The sequence below is a fragment of the Leptosomus discolor genome, chromosome 1, assembly GCF_034619465.1.
Source record: "Leptosomus discolor isolate bLepDis1 chromosome 1, bLepDis1.hap2, whole genome shotgun sequence".
NCBI classification, from domain to species: domain Eukaryota; kingdom Metazoa; phylum Chordata; class Aves; order Leptosomiformes; family Leptosomidae; genus Leptosomus; species Leptosomus discolor.
In genome coordinates, this window is record NC_141391.1 from 147,507,571 (window position 1) to 147,522,483 (window position 14,913).

The 14,913-nt window shown below is 36.2% G+C and overlaps 1 protein-coding gene across 1 annotated transcript in view; it reads right to left on the reverse strand.

Annotated features, from left to right (window-relative positions):
• The window catches only part of PIK3C2G (phosphatidylinositol-4-phosphate 3-kinase catalytic subunit type 2 gamma), a 205,741-nt gene that overhangs the window by 68,492 nt on the left and 122,336 nt on the right, over positions 1-14,913 (reverse strand). The window contains exons 18-23 of the mRNA XM_086466907.1: positions 14,517-14,697; positions 13,058-13,165; positions 10,675-10,767; positions 8,617-8,746; positions 6,365-6,501; positions 4,421-4,590 (exon numbers count right to left, since the gene is read on the reverse strand). Of these exons, the coding sequence (XP_086323033.1) occupies positions 4,421-4,590; positions 6,365-6,501; positions 8,617-8,746; positions 10,675-10,767; positions 13,058-13,165; positions 14,517-14,697 (819 nt within the window). The remainder of the gene's footprint in view (positions 1-4,420; positions 4,591-6,364; positions 6,502-8,616; positions 8,747-10,674; positions 10,768-13,057; positions 13,166-14,516; positions 14,698-14,913) is intronic.

Below are 14,913 nucleotides of genomic sequence, written 5' to 3' on the forward strand. Positions count from 1 at the left end.
TAAAGTGCTGTAAGTCATGAAATTAAATCTTTCCAGGATTTCAGTCAGAGATTTTGGGAGGATGGCATACAGGATGTGCTGAAAGTGGATAGTAGCAAAGAATTAGGAGTTACCAGTTCACATAATCTAATAACCAGACCAGTCATGTCAGACAAATAAATTTAAACTACAGAAAATGAATTATAAATAGGCATACTGAAAATTCCTAATGAAACCTTTCAGCAGGTAATGCAGGTTAGTCCAACAGTTTTCATGCACAAATTTACAAAATGAAAAGTGATTATACTTTAAGTTTTTACTTTCAAATTTTAGACTCTTCCTTTGATGAGTACCCTATTTATTTTTTTAAAGAAAAAAGAAAAAAGTAAAATGTGGAATTCTCAAATTCCTGTCTTCCTTCTTCCCCACTTTTTCATATTTTTAGGAAAAAGATGAAACACATGTAGATACAATGTAGTCAAAGAATGCAGCTACAACTTATTTTTCCCTGTCTGTATGCTAGCTTTTCTGTTTTAGAAAGAAATATGTGAAAACAATACATTTTTTTCAAATAAACACAGTGAGACAGTAACACTCATTTTAGGTTATTAAAACTAAAAATGTAATGTGTTACTTTTAAAATAAAGAGAGGTATGCTCAGACTTTCTTTCAGTAGAGGAAAGCACTGACACAGGAAGAAAGTGTGGGAAACAATTTTCCAATATTTTTGAAACTTCTTTCAAAAAAATGGAGTTTCCCAATGGAATAGTTAGGCTGCCTCTAGTAATTATCTTTGTAGAAGAAAACCAGCTTAGCATATTTAACTTCTAGGAAAACCTTGCCAAACTGTGGGATTAGTTTGGCGAAGAGACAAGAGGGTCTCTGTGATTCAGATCAGGGAAAAGAAAGTCCAGTGAGTGTTTTAAATAATCAGGATGACTGGGTGTTTAAAAAAAAAAAAAAAAAGTGGACACCTAGGTTATCAAAACGTGAATTTATGGTATGCTATGAGCTGGACTGCTCCATACTTGCCATCAGGTTTCAGACTACAGATTGCTGACTGAAAAAATACAGACGACAGCCCTGGAAGTGACTGGTAGTGGAGAGGATGAGACTGCTGAAGTTAGGATTAGTTCAGTTAGCACAGGATTTAAATAAATCTCTTATTGCTTAATTCACCAAAGAAGAAATGTTCAAAAGGAACTGGTCAGAACTGAAAAGAAGAAAACAAAAGCAAAGCAAGCATGGCACGTACAATCACGAGCCAGACACCTTCTTCTGTGCCATTTAATGACTGACCTAGTCCTGTATGATTACCTGGATAATATTACACCTATTTAAGTTGGAGTAGGTCTAAGATGATTACCACAGAATACTCAGTAGATAAAGAACAGGACAGTTATATGAAATTAAATGAGAAAAATTTCTTCATACAGTTTGAAGTGTACCTGCAGAATTCACTGTTTTAGGGAAATGTATGGTCAAATATGGTGGCTGGATTAGAGAATGAAAGGAGTATTTTATTACTGCTAACAACATGTGTCATCCAGTATGATTTAAAAAAAATAAAAATAAATTAATGAAATCTCATGGTTCAGTAGGAAGGTTCCCTGTGGGACTTTGGGAATAATTCTTCTGCCAAGCTCTGTTATTATGCTATTGCTTAGATACATCATATGTCTCCCCCCAACACTTCTGAAACATTGGTTCCTAGATACAGGTAAAGACAGGCTATTAGTACTATTTAACATATTTGCTGCACTGTGAAGGTACATGGAACTGGAAAAGACAGAAAGTTCCTGATTCCTCTTCCTTCTGAAATCAGTAAGAGCTGACCTACTGGTTTGTGCCTTGAACTCAAAACTGAGTAGATTTATTGAACATCATTTGAAGATGAGGGCAGGAATTAGAAAAGTTAACTAATCTCTCGTTGTAGTATTATATAATCATTAATGCAAAGTGAACATGACATGGATCATATCACCTTCAAAGTGTTCTCTGAAGACTCACATTGGATTTGACAGAAAGAGCTGCAGCCCATGTAGGAGAGTGTGCTATTCTCAAAGCTGCCACGTATGCCTTTCACTTTACTTGCATCAGAAGTGTTCCATATGCAGAATAGTGCAGAGGACCTATCCTTACAAAGCTTTATGAGGAATAAGAGCTTGAAAATGGCAAAAAGCACTCCCTGAGAACAGAAAATCAACAGCTGAGGCAAGCAACTGCCTTAATTCTAAAAGGAATGACGTTTCGAACAGTCCAAACAGGGACTCCTTTTCTATAAGCCTTCATTCATTTGCACAGATTTAATAAACAACAAATAAATAGTTTGTTTGCGTGATGTGTGTAAAAGACCAGTTTCATGTACAGGGATCCATATCAGATGCTTTTCATTCTTTAAAGCCACCTATAGAACTTCACAAGTATATGTTGAGCATCTACTGTATGAAACCTCAAGGGTCAACTTTAATAATTCTAAAGATTTGAAAGCATTGTGCTGGTGTTTTATCAATATTACTTTAGGGGTATGATATTGTTTGGTGTGCAAAGAACTCAAATAAAAATCTAATAAGAACTCAAATAAAAATCTAATCTAAAGAGCTGTTAAAGAAACCAGAGGCTAAACCTATTTCAGGCTTTGCCTTGTGGGAATGAGTAGATCCAAATAGCACTGAGGGTTTCAATTTTTGAGAGCACCTGAAATTTACGGGCTGTAGAAATGTGATATCCCTGTGTTACAAATAATATTTACATTTCATGAAGATGCATACAGCTCATGAGAACTATAGTCATTAATATTGCATTTGCTCAGTTACATGTAGGTGTGAGGAAGACAACGATTATCCCATGATGTTCCATATCCTATGGAACAGATCCACAACCTGCTGTTAATTGTGAGTCCCAGTTTTACTAAGGAACCACAAAGACACTCCATGAATGGAGGTCCTAAAATAGATTATTTTATTCTATAGTTTAGAAGCAATATACTGCATGGAGAAACAGGAAGAAAAATGGTTGCTGTTTATGGAAGTGACTATATTTTAAATCATTTTCATAGACTTAATAAGAAGGTGTAGTGTGACTGAGTTGTAAACTAGTAAAATTAACATCTATTTTTGTTATTGCTATTACATGATTTCTGTTTAAATTTGGTTGTTGTGTGTCCCCCCCCATATTTGCTTCATCCTCTTGTTCACTAAAACCGGGTAAATCTTTGCCCCTGTAAAATTACTGCTCAAGGAAATTCCTGTTAGTCTCCAAAAGGAGATTTGCTGGACTGAGGGATGCAGCACTTGACTCTGAGTGTGCGTGTCTTTTTTTATTACTCTGTTCTGCTTTATTCTTTCCACAGCAAATAAGTAGGATTAAGGGAGCATATCTCAAATGATTGATGATAATTCTGAGCACTGCAACAAAATCTTTTGACTGCCTCGCTTAGAAGTACTTATTATCCCCATCAGCTTCCCTCATATCAATACTCCCACGCTGTTATTTCTGTCTAACACACTGAGATAGTCTAGAATAGTCAAAGGCCAGCTTAAAAAAAAAAAAGGAAAAAAGAAAGGAACAATTACCTCAGACTTAATTGTGGGACCAGTTCTGGAAATTATTAGGAAACATGGAGGAAAGATACCCGTCCCACATACGCACACTACTTATCTTGTCTGCATTAGGGATCATTTATCATTCTCTGCTCTGTTATAACAGCTTTTTTGTGTTTTGCACATACTGGCATTACCTTATTCTTACTACATCCCAATTCATTCCTCCATAGTTTGTTCACATTAGGCACTAGAATACATGATCACACTACTTTATTTATCTTTACAACATGACAGTTAATCACAGATACATAAAAACACAGAAAAATCACAGTCTTTTTTAGGTAAAATCAGATATTTGCAAAACAGCGCCTGAGCTCAGTGTGGTTAGATATAAGACTTCAAAAGATAATTAAAAAGTTTTCAATTTTACCCACAGAGGCATAATGTAATTATTCTCCATGCTTATTTGGAAAATTTGGTTTCTTCGCTGAATATGGAAGAAAGTGGTCAATTAGATACAATTATGGTTTTGGATCCATTATAGGAACACTCCTCTGTTAGGAAAAAAACAATGGACATCAGATTTCTTTTGGCATCTACTATTGTGGTCACTACTGAACTGCATCATTCAAATGTCTGACCAAACAAGGATTTAGATTTTTTTTTTTTTTTTTAGACTGAAAGGGGATCTCCAACATCTCCTTTTAATTCCTTTTCCAATCATTCCTATATTTTTCAGAGGTTTTGTGAAGACAGAAAAATGTTTTGGGAAATTCAGAAAGAAAAAAAAAGCATGATCTCATTTGGTTTTTTTTTTTTCCATGGGAGTTGATAAGGCTGTGAAATTTCAGAACATTGCTTTAAAGTTTACTATGTGTGTTACTATAGATACTAACCTTCTTATGCTTCCAAATGTCTGTGCGTGACCTAAAAATCTTCCAAAATCTATGTGGAACATGCGTCCAGCATTTGTTAGCATTATGTTGTCACTGTGTCGATCACAGACTCCCAGAATGAAGGTAACAACACACCAGCCAGCGCAGGAATAAAAGAAATTCCTTATTGCCTAGTTAGTGAAACAAAAGCCCTTACTGGAAATATACAAACATATTTGTGACACTAACAAGAAAACAAAAAAATGTAGTTCTACAAATGCTATGCAAGTTGCTAAAATTTTAACAGACAGGTGTTTGTAGAAATGGTACTCAAAGAAGTAACAAATTTCAAAGTTACAATGCAAGAACAATTTTATGCATGAGGTTTTCATCTTGTGTTTTATGGATACTTGGAATTCTATGGAAAACTTCTATGGTGAAATGTAGCTAAGAAAAGCAAGCTTCTCGGCAGGAAGCTGACATCTTATGTTCAACAGCCTGATTAATCCTAATCTGTGATCTTTCTGGTTTTGGACAAAACCTACATTAGCCAAAGTAAATCATTATTTAGGCATTCAGGATTTCCCTGTAGATGTAAGATGCCACTGGCAATGGCTCATACTGTGGAAGATTTAGGCCACAGCACAAGAGTTGGCTGAATTTTACATCTAACTGTACTACTTACTCACTTTGATGACCTTGGATGAAACACCTAAGCTTTCTGTGATTTTGTTCACTCAACTGTAAAATGAGGATATTAAAGCTTATTCTGGATTAGTTTTTTGAGCACCTTATATATAGTATTGTATGACTAAAAAATTATTAATGAGTAAAAAAAGGGGAAGGTTCATAGTAGTAAGTTTATGCATGCTCTATGCAATCTGATTTGACTGCATTTTATATGTTAAAAATTGAAAGAAAATGGTAGAAATTTGTTTTAGAATACTCCACATTGAAGGTACTTTTGACAAACTGCAGCAGCAGCAAGAAATCAGCTTATCAATCAATAACTAATATTATCTCATTTTTCCATTGAAATGTTGGCTGTACTTCTACCACAACACTATAAAACAAACTTGTAAAAAAAAAAAAATCTATAGAGATTTTTCCTGTTTGATTGTTCTCACTGAAAATGTGGATAAACAAAGGGCTATGGAATAAATACAAAATTACTAAAAGTTTATTGAACGTATTTATGCTATACATCTACTAATAAACTGTTATAAAAGCACTTCCTTTTCAGACTGGTAAACACTCAAAGCTCCCCTTTAAATTTAAAATTTTGGGTATTAATCTACTGTTGGCACAGAGTGGGGTTCTAAAAATTGTCCCAGCAACACAAACATTAAAAGATTTTTCATGGGACTCAGAACATGTTCAGCACACAAATAATTAATAAAAAGGGTCCCTTGGGAAACCTCTGCTTCTATAAATATAATTTCCAGTTTTTTGGCTATGCATAATGTCTAGTTTCATAAAATCAGATACATTACATGGGATCCCACAATGTCATATGAAAAGCATGATCTTATGTACCATATGACTAGGCAATTTTGATAAAACAGCTTCTAGAACTACAGGTATTGATGTGGTCATTTCCAAATACAGCAAATCCACCGAGATTTTGCATGGTTTATGTAAAATAAAGTATTTAGGCAGCTGACCCAAAAAATAAATGTTTTTGAGTTCAGTACTTAATTTCTACTTCACCTTCTCTTCACTTTACTACTAAATTTCAAAACATCTCTATGACACATTTTTATAGAAAATGTATTACAATGCTCCGGATCCAGAGCAATATCTCCTTAGAAAGGGAGTGACATTTAAGTCAATTCCCTGGCTTCTTTGCATGTGACTTGTTTGTCTTGTGTCTGAGTCGTTTGTTTTTCCTGCTTACTGCAATGTGGTTTCTTTTTTTCCCATGGTAAAACATGAAATGTATAATAAGCTTCACCAAAATGTTACCTCTTGGTAATTTGATTCCAGAGGATGGTGATGATGGAACCATTTTTTAATTGTGTTTTCTTTCAATGGTCCTACCAGTCCAGACTCCCTATGGATCTTCGCTAGTGTGGTAGCATCTGGCACCATCTGTACCAATCCTAATCAGACAGAAAAGAGTTCACATGAAAAACCTTCTACTTTAAAAAGACATGAAATCCACCAATGCATATTGCCTGTTGTTGGATCATTCCATGCGGAAAAAAATACATGCTTAAAAGCTTATAAAGTAATGAATGCAATAGAAAATATAGATCAGGATTGGTTTTGTCTTTCTCTTTGGAAACAAAAAACAAAGGACACTTAGTAAAAAGTAGCAGTTCGGCGAATGAGAAATAAAACCACCAATAAAAATATTGTGGACATAACTAACTGAAGATACCAAGAAGTCCAACAATTTAATGAGATTCAAAGTGGGTAGAATACATACACCAAGAAAAAACTATGAAAAATAGGATCAGAAATTTGCTATGAAATATGAAGTTTTCTTATGTGTTTATTGTCTAGAATGATACACACTTTTTTTCTGCAGTATGTGATGCTGATCACAGCTGGGAGAAAGAATAGTAGATAGTGCAGAAATCAGTCTGATCCAATATGACATAAACTGGGACTTTGAAGTGCAGAGAGAAGCCAAGCATTTTGCAATGCTTCACTTGAATCCTCTATCTCTACTACATGCACTTATTTCCTTTTTTGGAACTGAGACCTGGCTTGCCAGCCTTCTCTCCCTGTCCCCATGTGTGGTCCCCTGGCATGTAACCCTGCAGCTCTGCATTACAGGAAGGACTTCCTCTAACAATTTCACTTGGTGACAGGATCCTCTACTATACTATGCCTGGAAAGTGACATTCTACCAGTGCTTCATCTGCTTTTCACATTTCTCTGAAAAGTGATTTCTGTGTTCCTCTGACTATGGAATTATCATCTCCTGTCTCCTTTGTGTGGAAAAGGTGGCCCATGGAGCAAGTTATTAGCCTAGGACTTAGAAGGCCTAGGTACACAAGTCTACTTAAGCACATGTTCTGTATGACCACAGGCATGTCACTTGGTCCTTTTATCCTTAATCATCAACTGTAAATCGAATATATTCACATTTCTGTAGCCCAAAAGGAAAGACACTGTGTGGAAAATCTGTCAGACACCAAGAGGTTTTCCGCTGCTATGGTGCTGAAAGGAAGAGACTGTCAGGAAGAGAATATTAATTGCAGACAAACCCTGTATCTTTCTTGGAAAAAATCAAATTAAGTGTTTGTATATAAGAAAGACTATAATATTACATTCAGAAGTAGTATTCTTGTATTATTTGCCTTTGAAGCAGAAGCCTTCAAGCTTTGACTCCCATCTCTACAAAGAAGGGATGAGTCTTTTTCAGGTCACCTTAACAACCTGTCATGTGCATGAACTCATCTATACTTTCTCCTAGTTCCTTCAGATCATTCATCCTCTCTGATTTTCTCTTTGTGGCTCAGAAAGCAATGATTTTTTTAATTTTTATTTTAATAATTTTTGTACAGCAGGTAATTTGGATACATCAGTCTTCTATTTGTGCAAGGATTATTTTCACTAAAGATTTGGAGAGTCAGTAAAAAATAGTAAGCTTATTGCTGTCAGTAAATTTCTTTAGCAAGCAATTGGTATCCCTCCTACAGCTCTACTAAAACAGCCATAAAAGAGAAATAAAGCTTTCGGATGAGTCAGGCCTGCCCTAAGCAGCATAAATCGCAAAAGTAATATTTCAAAATCAACACTGCGAAGCTGTCATCACTTGTCTTCAGGTACTTTCTGTAGCCACATGCATCTAGGTTCATTTAAGCATCTATGCAGGATCACACTGGATTAAAACTTGAGCAGCTATGGCAAATTTTCTCCAAAGGCCTCTTTTTGATGTGTGAAGTTACTTTTAAAAATCTGGTGCACGCTGATGGCGTTGAGGCATTTAGAAAACTCTGGCCTAAGTTGCTGCAAAATTCAATGACTTTGGTTGTAATTCTTCTGGATAGGCAGAGTGAATAAATAAGATAAGTATTCAGGAGTAGGCAAGTATACAGGTGAGGGCTTGAGTAACTGAAACTCTGAGCATTTTTTTTTCTTTAAGAGGGAAGATAAATCAGACACCCATGAAAATAAAAGTTAAAGGGAGGATTTTTGTATACCGTTGTTTACATGAAATATGAATAATATAATACAAGTAACTTTTATACTCTGAAACTGACCTTGGTTTTTTCCTGTAGATAAACACCTATAAATGATCATTTGCATATCCACTCCCTCTTGGAGCCAAATTCTGTCCATCACTCGAATAATTTGCAGAACCAGCATATCTTGACGTAGATCGTCTCCTATCTGTGGAAATTGCAGAAGAAATCCAGGTTTCTCCTTCAATACCAGATAGAAATATCTTCCTATTTCATTTAGACTTTTTCCCCCACCAAAATAGCTACATTCATTTTACAGTAAATCCCTCTCGTTTTTCTTCAAAGTTGCTACTTATCTTTCCGTGTTGGAAGAGGACACAGTAGATGGCACACATAGGCAGAAACAGTTTTGGCAGCCACTGAGATTGTAATAAATGCTCTCTGATTAACTGCAGCCTTTCTGCTTATTATTCCTATGTAATTAGAGTTTGAAAATTTAATCTGGAGGTAGGATCCCAATTTAGTTACATTTTAAAGTCTACCTAATGCTAGATTCCTTTTCATAAATGACAGTGTTTGTCTAATGTTAAGCTTCACAACTTGGTATTTATAGCAGGCTGAAGGGGAATTTTATCATGAATTTATATTTTATCCATGACATGATTCATACTCAATTTCAAACAGTGATGCAGTGTTGACTGCTCTCCCTATGGAGTTGGTCAAACAATAATCTTAGTGAAATGGGGCTTTAATTGTAGCCACAAGAAGTAATGAAGAGATTATTTTCAACCATGGCTGAGTAAATGGCCAATGAATACAGAAGTCCTGCTTTTTTTTTTTGTTTCCCCCTCCCTGCCCCAGTTAAAATGCGTGTGACTTTCACTGGTATTTTATAGTGCTGTATTCTTTTATTACATTCTTTTTACATAAGCATTCTGATCTACAGACATTCACTGCCATGAAATGAGTACCTGAGGAGACGAACTTATCTTTAAAAAAAGAACAATCCAAATCTATTTTTCTTTCATTTAAAGATAATCTTGACCCCAATTAATTCTTTAGTACTTAAACCTGCAAAAAATCTTATTCTCTCCACTTACCTTCTCTCCTTCCCTCACATATACAGTCAGTAGACAAGTTAGTATGATATCAGTGCTTATCATCTTATGTATGCATTATCCATCATGGATAAACAATGGAACTACAGTACAAGTAAAGGATACCTTAACACAGTGGTTTGCTGACAGGAGAAGGTAATGTCAGCTGTAATATTTCTGCAGCAACTGGACACATGGTTGTTTGTTGAACATTACTGGGCAGGGAAAATACTATCTAGGTAGAACCAGCACAAATGTTTAAATGCCCCATAAGCAGGCATTTGCTTAAGTTGCTCAAGTAAGTAGGAATCTGTCTATTTAACATTGATTCTCAGATGAAACAGTGTAAGAACCAGATTTCTAACATTGCTAGCCTCCCCTTAACATGCCTGGGAAGCATACTTCTGTTCCTGAGAATCACAGCTGCTCTAAAGGTCAATTTAATTCAAGACAACCTAGAAGTCTTTTTTTTTTTTTTTTTTTTTAAATTTATTTTTATCAATGTTTTTAAACTTTTGGTTTAGAAAATGATACTGCAAAAGATCTAGGAATAATGTCTTTGGCAACACTGACCATTTTGTATTCATCAACCATTTCATGACTTTTATTGCTCTTCTCTAAAACCAGTATCTACTGTTATGGAAGACTTTTGCTCTTTTGAAAGAGAAGTAACTTTAAACTACATGTATTGTCTTTTATGGATGGACACAGCACTGTTCTGAACTCTGAAGCTTTTCTAGGTGACAATGGGAAAATAAACTGGATTTTATTTTCAGAATCAGTTCCTCCATGTAACTCCAACAAGACAGAGCTCCTCTGCTGTCCCCTCCACCTCTCTCTTCCTGAGCCCATTTCTTCACGCTTCAGTGCATTGCCTCAGCATATTCCATTAAAAGTTCTGGTGTCACAAATAATTGGGAAAAGTTAACACCAGAGCCAAATCAAAGATTTTTAGGCTCAAGGTTTAAAACACAAATTAGGTGAAATTCAAATCAATATATTTCCTTACAAAAGGAACTGAGGATGAGGAAGAACATACCTTAAAAATAACATTGATGTTTCCACTTGGAGCATTTGCACTGATGAAGGAGATTTTTAATGGAAAAGCATTGGACGTAAAATATGAACATGACTTCAGGGGAAAAATGATGAGAGAGAAGAACAACATGTCACATATACAAAGCATAACGCTAATACAATACCTCCAAAAAAGGTACTAAATTTAAATATTGCTCAGTAGCACTGGTAACAAAAATAAATAATTCTTGTTATTATTGACTGTTTGATTAGGTCAGGCAAATCAGAAATTCTTTTTTCCCAGACAATTTGTTTCACTCAGTAAGCAAATTATATTCATGGATAATATTTCCATATTAATTGTTTTTAACTTTCAACCAGGCCTGTTAATGATAAACTTTAGCTGGGACTGAGTAGATGAAGTATGTAAGACTGATCTAATGAGAATCTCTAAAGCACTGAAAAGCCTTTGGTGTACTATTTTCCCAAAAAAAACCCATTGCCCAATCATACAATCTTTATGGAAGCAAAGAACCTGCTAATTTCTTTGGTGACCTCACGCTGGCTGAGGACACAGTTCTGAAAATCATAATCTATTTTATGTGGAATTTCTCTTAATTAAACATAAACTCTGACTTCTCATGACCTATAGTTCCTTCCGCTGGAAGACCTCAAAGGGCTTCAAAAAGCATTAATGAGCCAAGCACTGCAAATCCAGCATGAGTTAGGGTGGTATTACTACCATCATTAAAAAAAAGGCGGGGCGGGGGGAACCCACCAAAAAAACAACCAAAGACAATGGTAAACTAATGGCCTAGTTTCTGGAAATAATGAGTGCCCCACAGGAGCTACTGCTGTCCTTACTGGGTGGAGTGCAGTGGAGGCTAATTTGAACAAAATTACCACTAGACACAGCTATCTCTTGCTTTTCATCTAGGCATCTCAAAGCATGGCACAAGCATGCAAACATTTTCTTAGCCACATCATACCCCTGTGACGTGCAATAGCTATTATTGATGATGAAATCCTGACCCCCTATAGATTTTGCCAATTGAAATGCCTCAGTAAGTGCTTGAAAGGTTACTGTGAGATAATGCATTACTGATAGAGCTGGAAGCAGTGCTTGCTGCTAGTGAAATCAACAGATGACACCAAAATGAATTAAATTTAGGTAATTATAAGCACTTAAAAATTCTAATTTGCATGATTATACTGACATACAGTTCACTCAAGAAGCTACCTGTATTTATAGCAATATAATGGCCTATAATGATATAAGAAAAATGAAAAAAAAAAAAAATCTCTTCAGATACTTATTTCAACATTTCATATCTGTCCAGCCAAGCTGGTGCAGTATAACTAGCATGACTGTATGGTGAGATACCTTCCCATTAGTCACTATTTCCAAAAAGCCTGAAAGCAGTGAGAAGCAGCAGGCTTCAAATTCTTCTGACATATCATACACAATTGGCCCAAGCCTGCAGGGTGCTGGAAGACCTCTGTTCTCAGTGAGATCAAGGCTGAATAGCAATTACTTGGAGAATCACAGGTCAAAGGCAATTGAAGGGATCAGCACCTCTTAGAATCACGTCCACTGTGGATAATGAGCCAGAGAACAAAAACAGAACACAAATTGTTGTAATTAGGCAGCTGTAACTGGTAGTATATATGGGCGTTCAGGTTTGTTTTCTCTTGCTGCTGGATACCTTTTCCTTCTCCAGAGATGGAACAGCTTATTCTTGGCATAATATTGATTATGAAAACATTTCTAAACAACAAATAACTGAGCCTTAGTACTGTGCTCAAAGTAAAGTCAAGTCACACTAAAGAGCACTTTTGTTTCCTTTATTCTTAAGTAATTCTTAATAGGAGTCATAGACACAGGTATGAGTGTATTGAATATTTTAGTAATTCTCAGTCATGTGCCCAGTCTCACCTCAGCAAAAAAAGACCTAGCTCTAGACCTTTAGCTACTCCCTTATGTGACAGTGGAGAGTCTCAGGTGAGAAAAAACATTGCCACCAAGAGCTATGTGGGCAAGATGGTAACCAGGCCTCAGCTTCAGGGAAGCCAGGTGCCCTTGCCAGTCCTGACACAATAGCGGGGCAGCTGAGCTGAGAGCAGGTTTCTCAGAGATTGAAACCTCTGCCGCCACTGCTGCACAATGTGAGACATGCATGCAACACCCGTCCCACCTGTCCCCTTCACCTCTGCCTCCAACAAAGGTCCCCAGTTTAAAGAGGGTTAGGCTAGATGTCAGTTTACCAGATAACTCATGCTTAATGCCAGTAAGATTATTTCCCGGTCAATGCAGCCAATTCACTCCCTCTCCCCCTTTATATTAAAAAAAAAAAAAAAAAAATTAAAAAATTAAAACGATAATCCATTGCGCGAGCTAGACTTACATCTGCCTCTATGCCTTGGACAACAAGCGCTGGATTCAGGGGAAGCCGGCAAACCTTTACCTCCTGGAAGAACTGCTGAAGTCTGTTGAGTTCCACCTTTAACACCTCCTGCAACATGTGAATCATTACAGCAACATGAAAGAACATAATAGCAGCTCTTAAGCCTTTGACTGTCTTTCTATATTTTAAACAAGCGGTACAATTTCTGGAGCTAGTAGCATCCCTGAAACCTTATAACCGCTAATGAGGTCACACTGAGGTGAAGTTATTAAAAATGAGAACTGTGATTTTACTCCACATTCATGCTTTTTCTGCCTTGATACACTACCAGTTCATGCTGTCATGTAGGTTGAGATTCAATACCCTTCATTAGGGGCTGATTAGCCTTACACTTTCTCTGCTGCATCTCATGTCTTTTTTGCCTTGCTGGACAACTTCACAATTTGTTGCTTGTTGTCTCAACACTGTGATCTCACTTGCCTATCTGTAGGTGTGCTAACTGCAAGCTTTGGGAGTTTCTCAGCATCACAGCAACTGCACCCTTGAGATTAATCTCTAAAATCTGAATTATACATTAGTAATGTATAACATATCACTAGTATTTCTTTTTCTTTACATGGATTTTCTTTTTGCAAATAGTTTTGTCTTTTTATTTCCACGTTTGCTTTGCTGCACTCTGTAGCAACACTGAGTTTTCTGAGAAATCCTTTGAAGATCTTTGAATCCTTAATAAGGCAAAAAGAATTAATGATAACTTTCATGATAACCAGCAGAGGCAGGTATATTTTTATTTGGCTTTCTGGTCTGTCTTGTTGAGATCTCAGCAAGAAGCAGTTTTAGATATCAGGTAAGTAACAACAGCTGTCTTGGTAAACTAACAGTTTTCAATTGGAAATGTGCCTACGCAATATAAAAGTTGCACCCACTGGAGAAGATGACTGCAAGCCTTCTACTGACGGGAATGTATCTCTCCAGATATGCATACAGTATTAATTGCTAAATGCTATATTTGAGATATTAACTACAGTCCACTCTGTTTGGCTTTGTTAAGAAATGAGGATGTTCAGCTTGTAAGGGTAAACTCTTAGCAAAGTTTTCAAGAAACACTGCAGCTCTAGAGGAGACAAATATTTTGGGATAAGGAGCTGAATGTGAGCGTTCCTTTCAGAAAAATGTTAATCAGCTGCCATTGTTGCCATTATTTCTGACCACCTCCAAGTTTGGTTGAGAAACAACTGTTGAAGGAATTCAAATGGCTTAAAAGATCCGCTGACCTCAAGAGTAACAGTGATGAGAGTTGTCCCATTTATTTGTTTTCAGAGCAGCACAAAATTTTACGGATTTTAGTCAAATCTTGGGTTTATTTATGTAAGGGCATTATAGGAAAGAGGTGTCACTTTAGAAAAAATAAAATTACCTGAAGAAACTTAGATGGAAGGGGAGGTATTTTTTAACAAACCTTTCTCTTTGGGTCACTGGCAGCTTTTACTTTTTTGGCAATGTCTTCCAGAATTCTGATAAGTTTCCCCTCCTTAGAAAACTCATTGTTCAGGGTTTTTCCAGCACAGAACTGGAGTGCAGCCAGTAGTTTCTGATACCAGATTTTGAAATGAACTTCATTCTGTGCATTCTTCAACAGCCTGAAGGAAGGGAAAAAACATCTGTGTATCTAAAACTGATTTTTATTTTATATCACCTCTAGCAGGAACAATAAATGGACTCCAGACTAATCTGTATTTGGTGACTTTGAGAAGCAGAGAATGGAAAAAAATGTTGCTTATTTGTTGGCAGTACTCAAGTCCCATTTGATAACTAATGAGATTCCAAGTGTGTTGACTCAATAGGAACCTGCCATT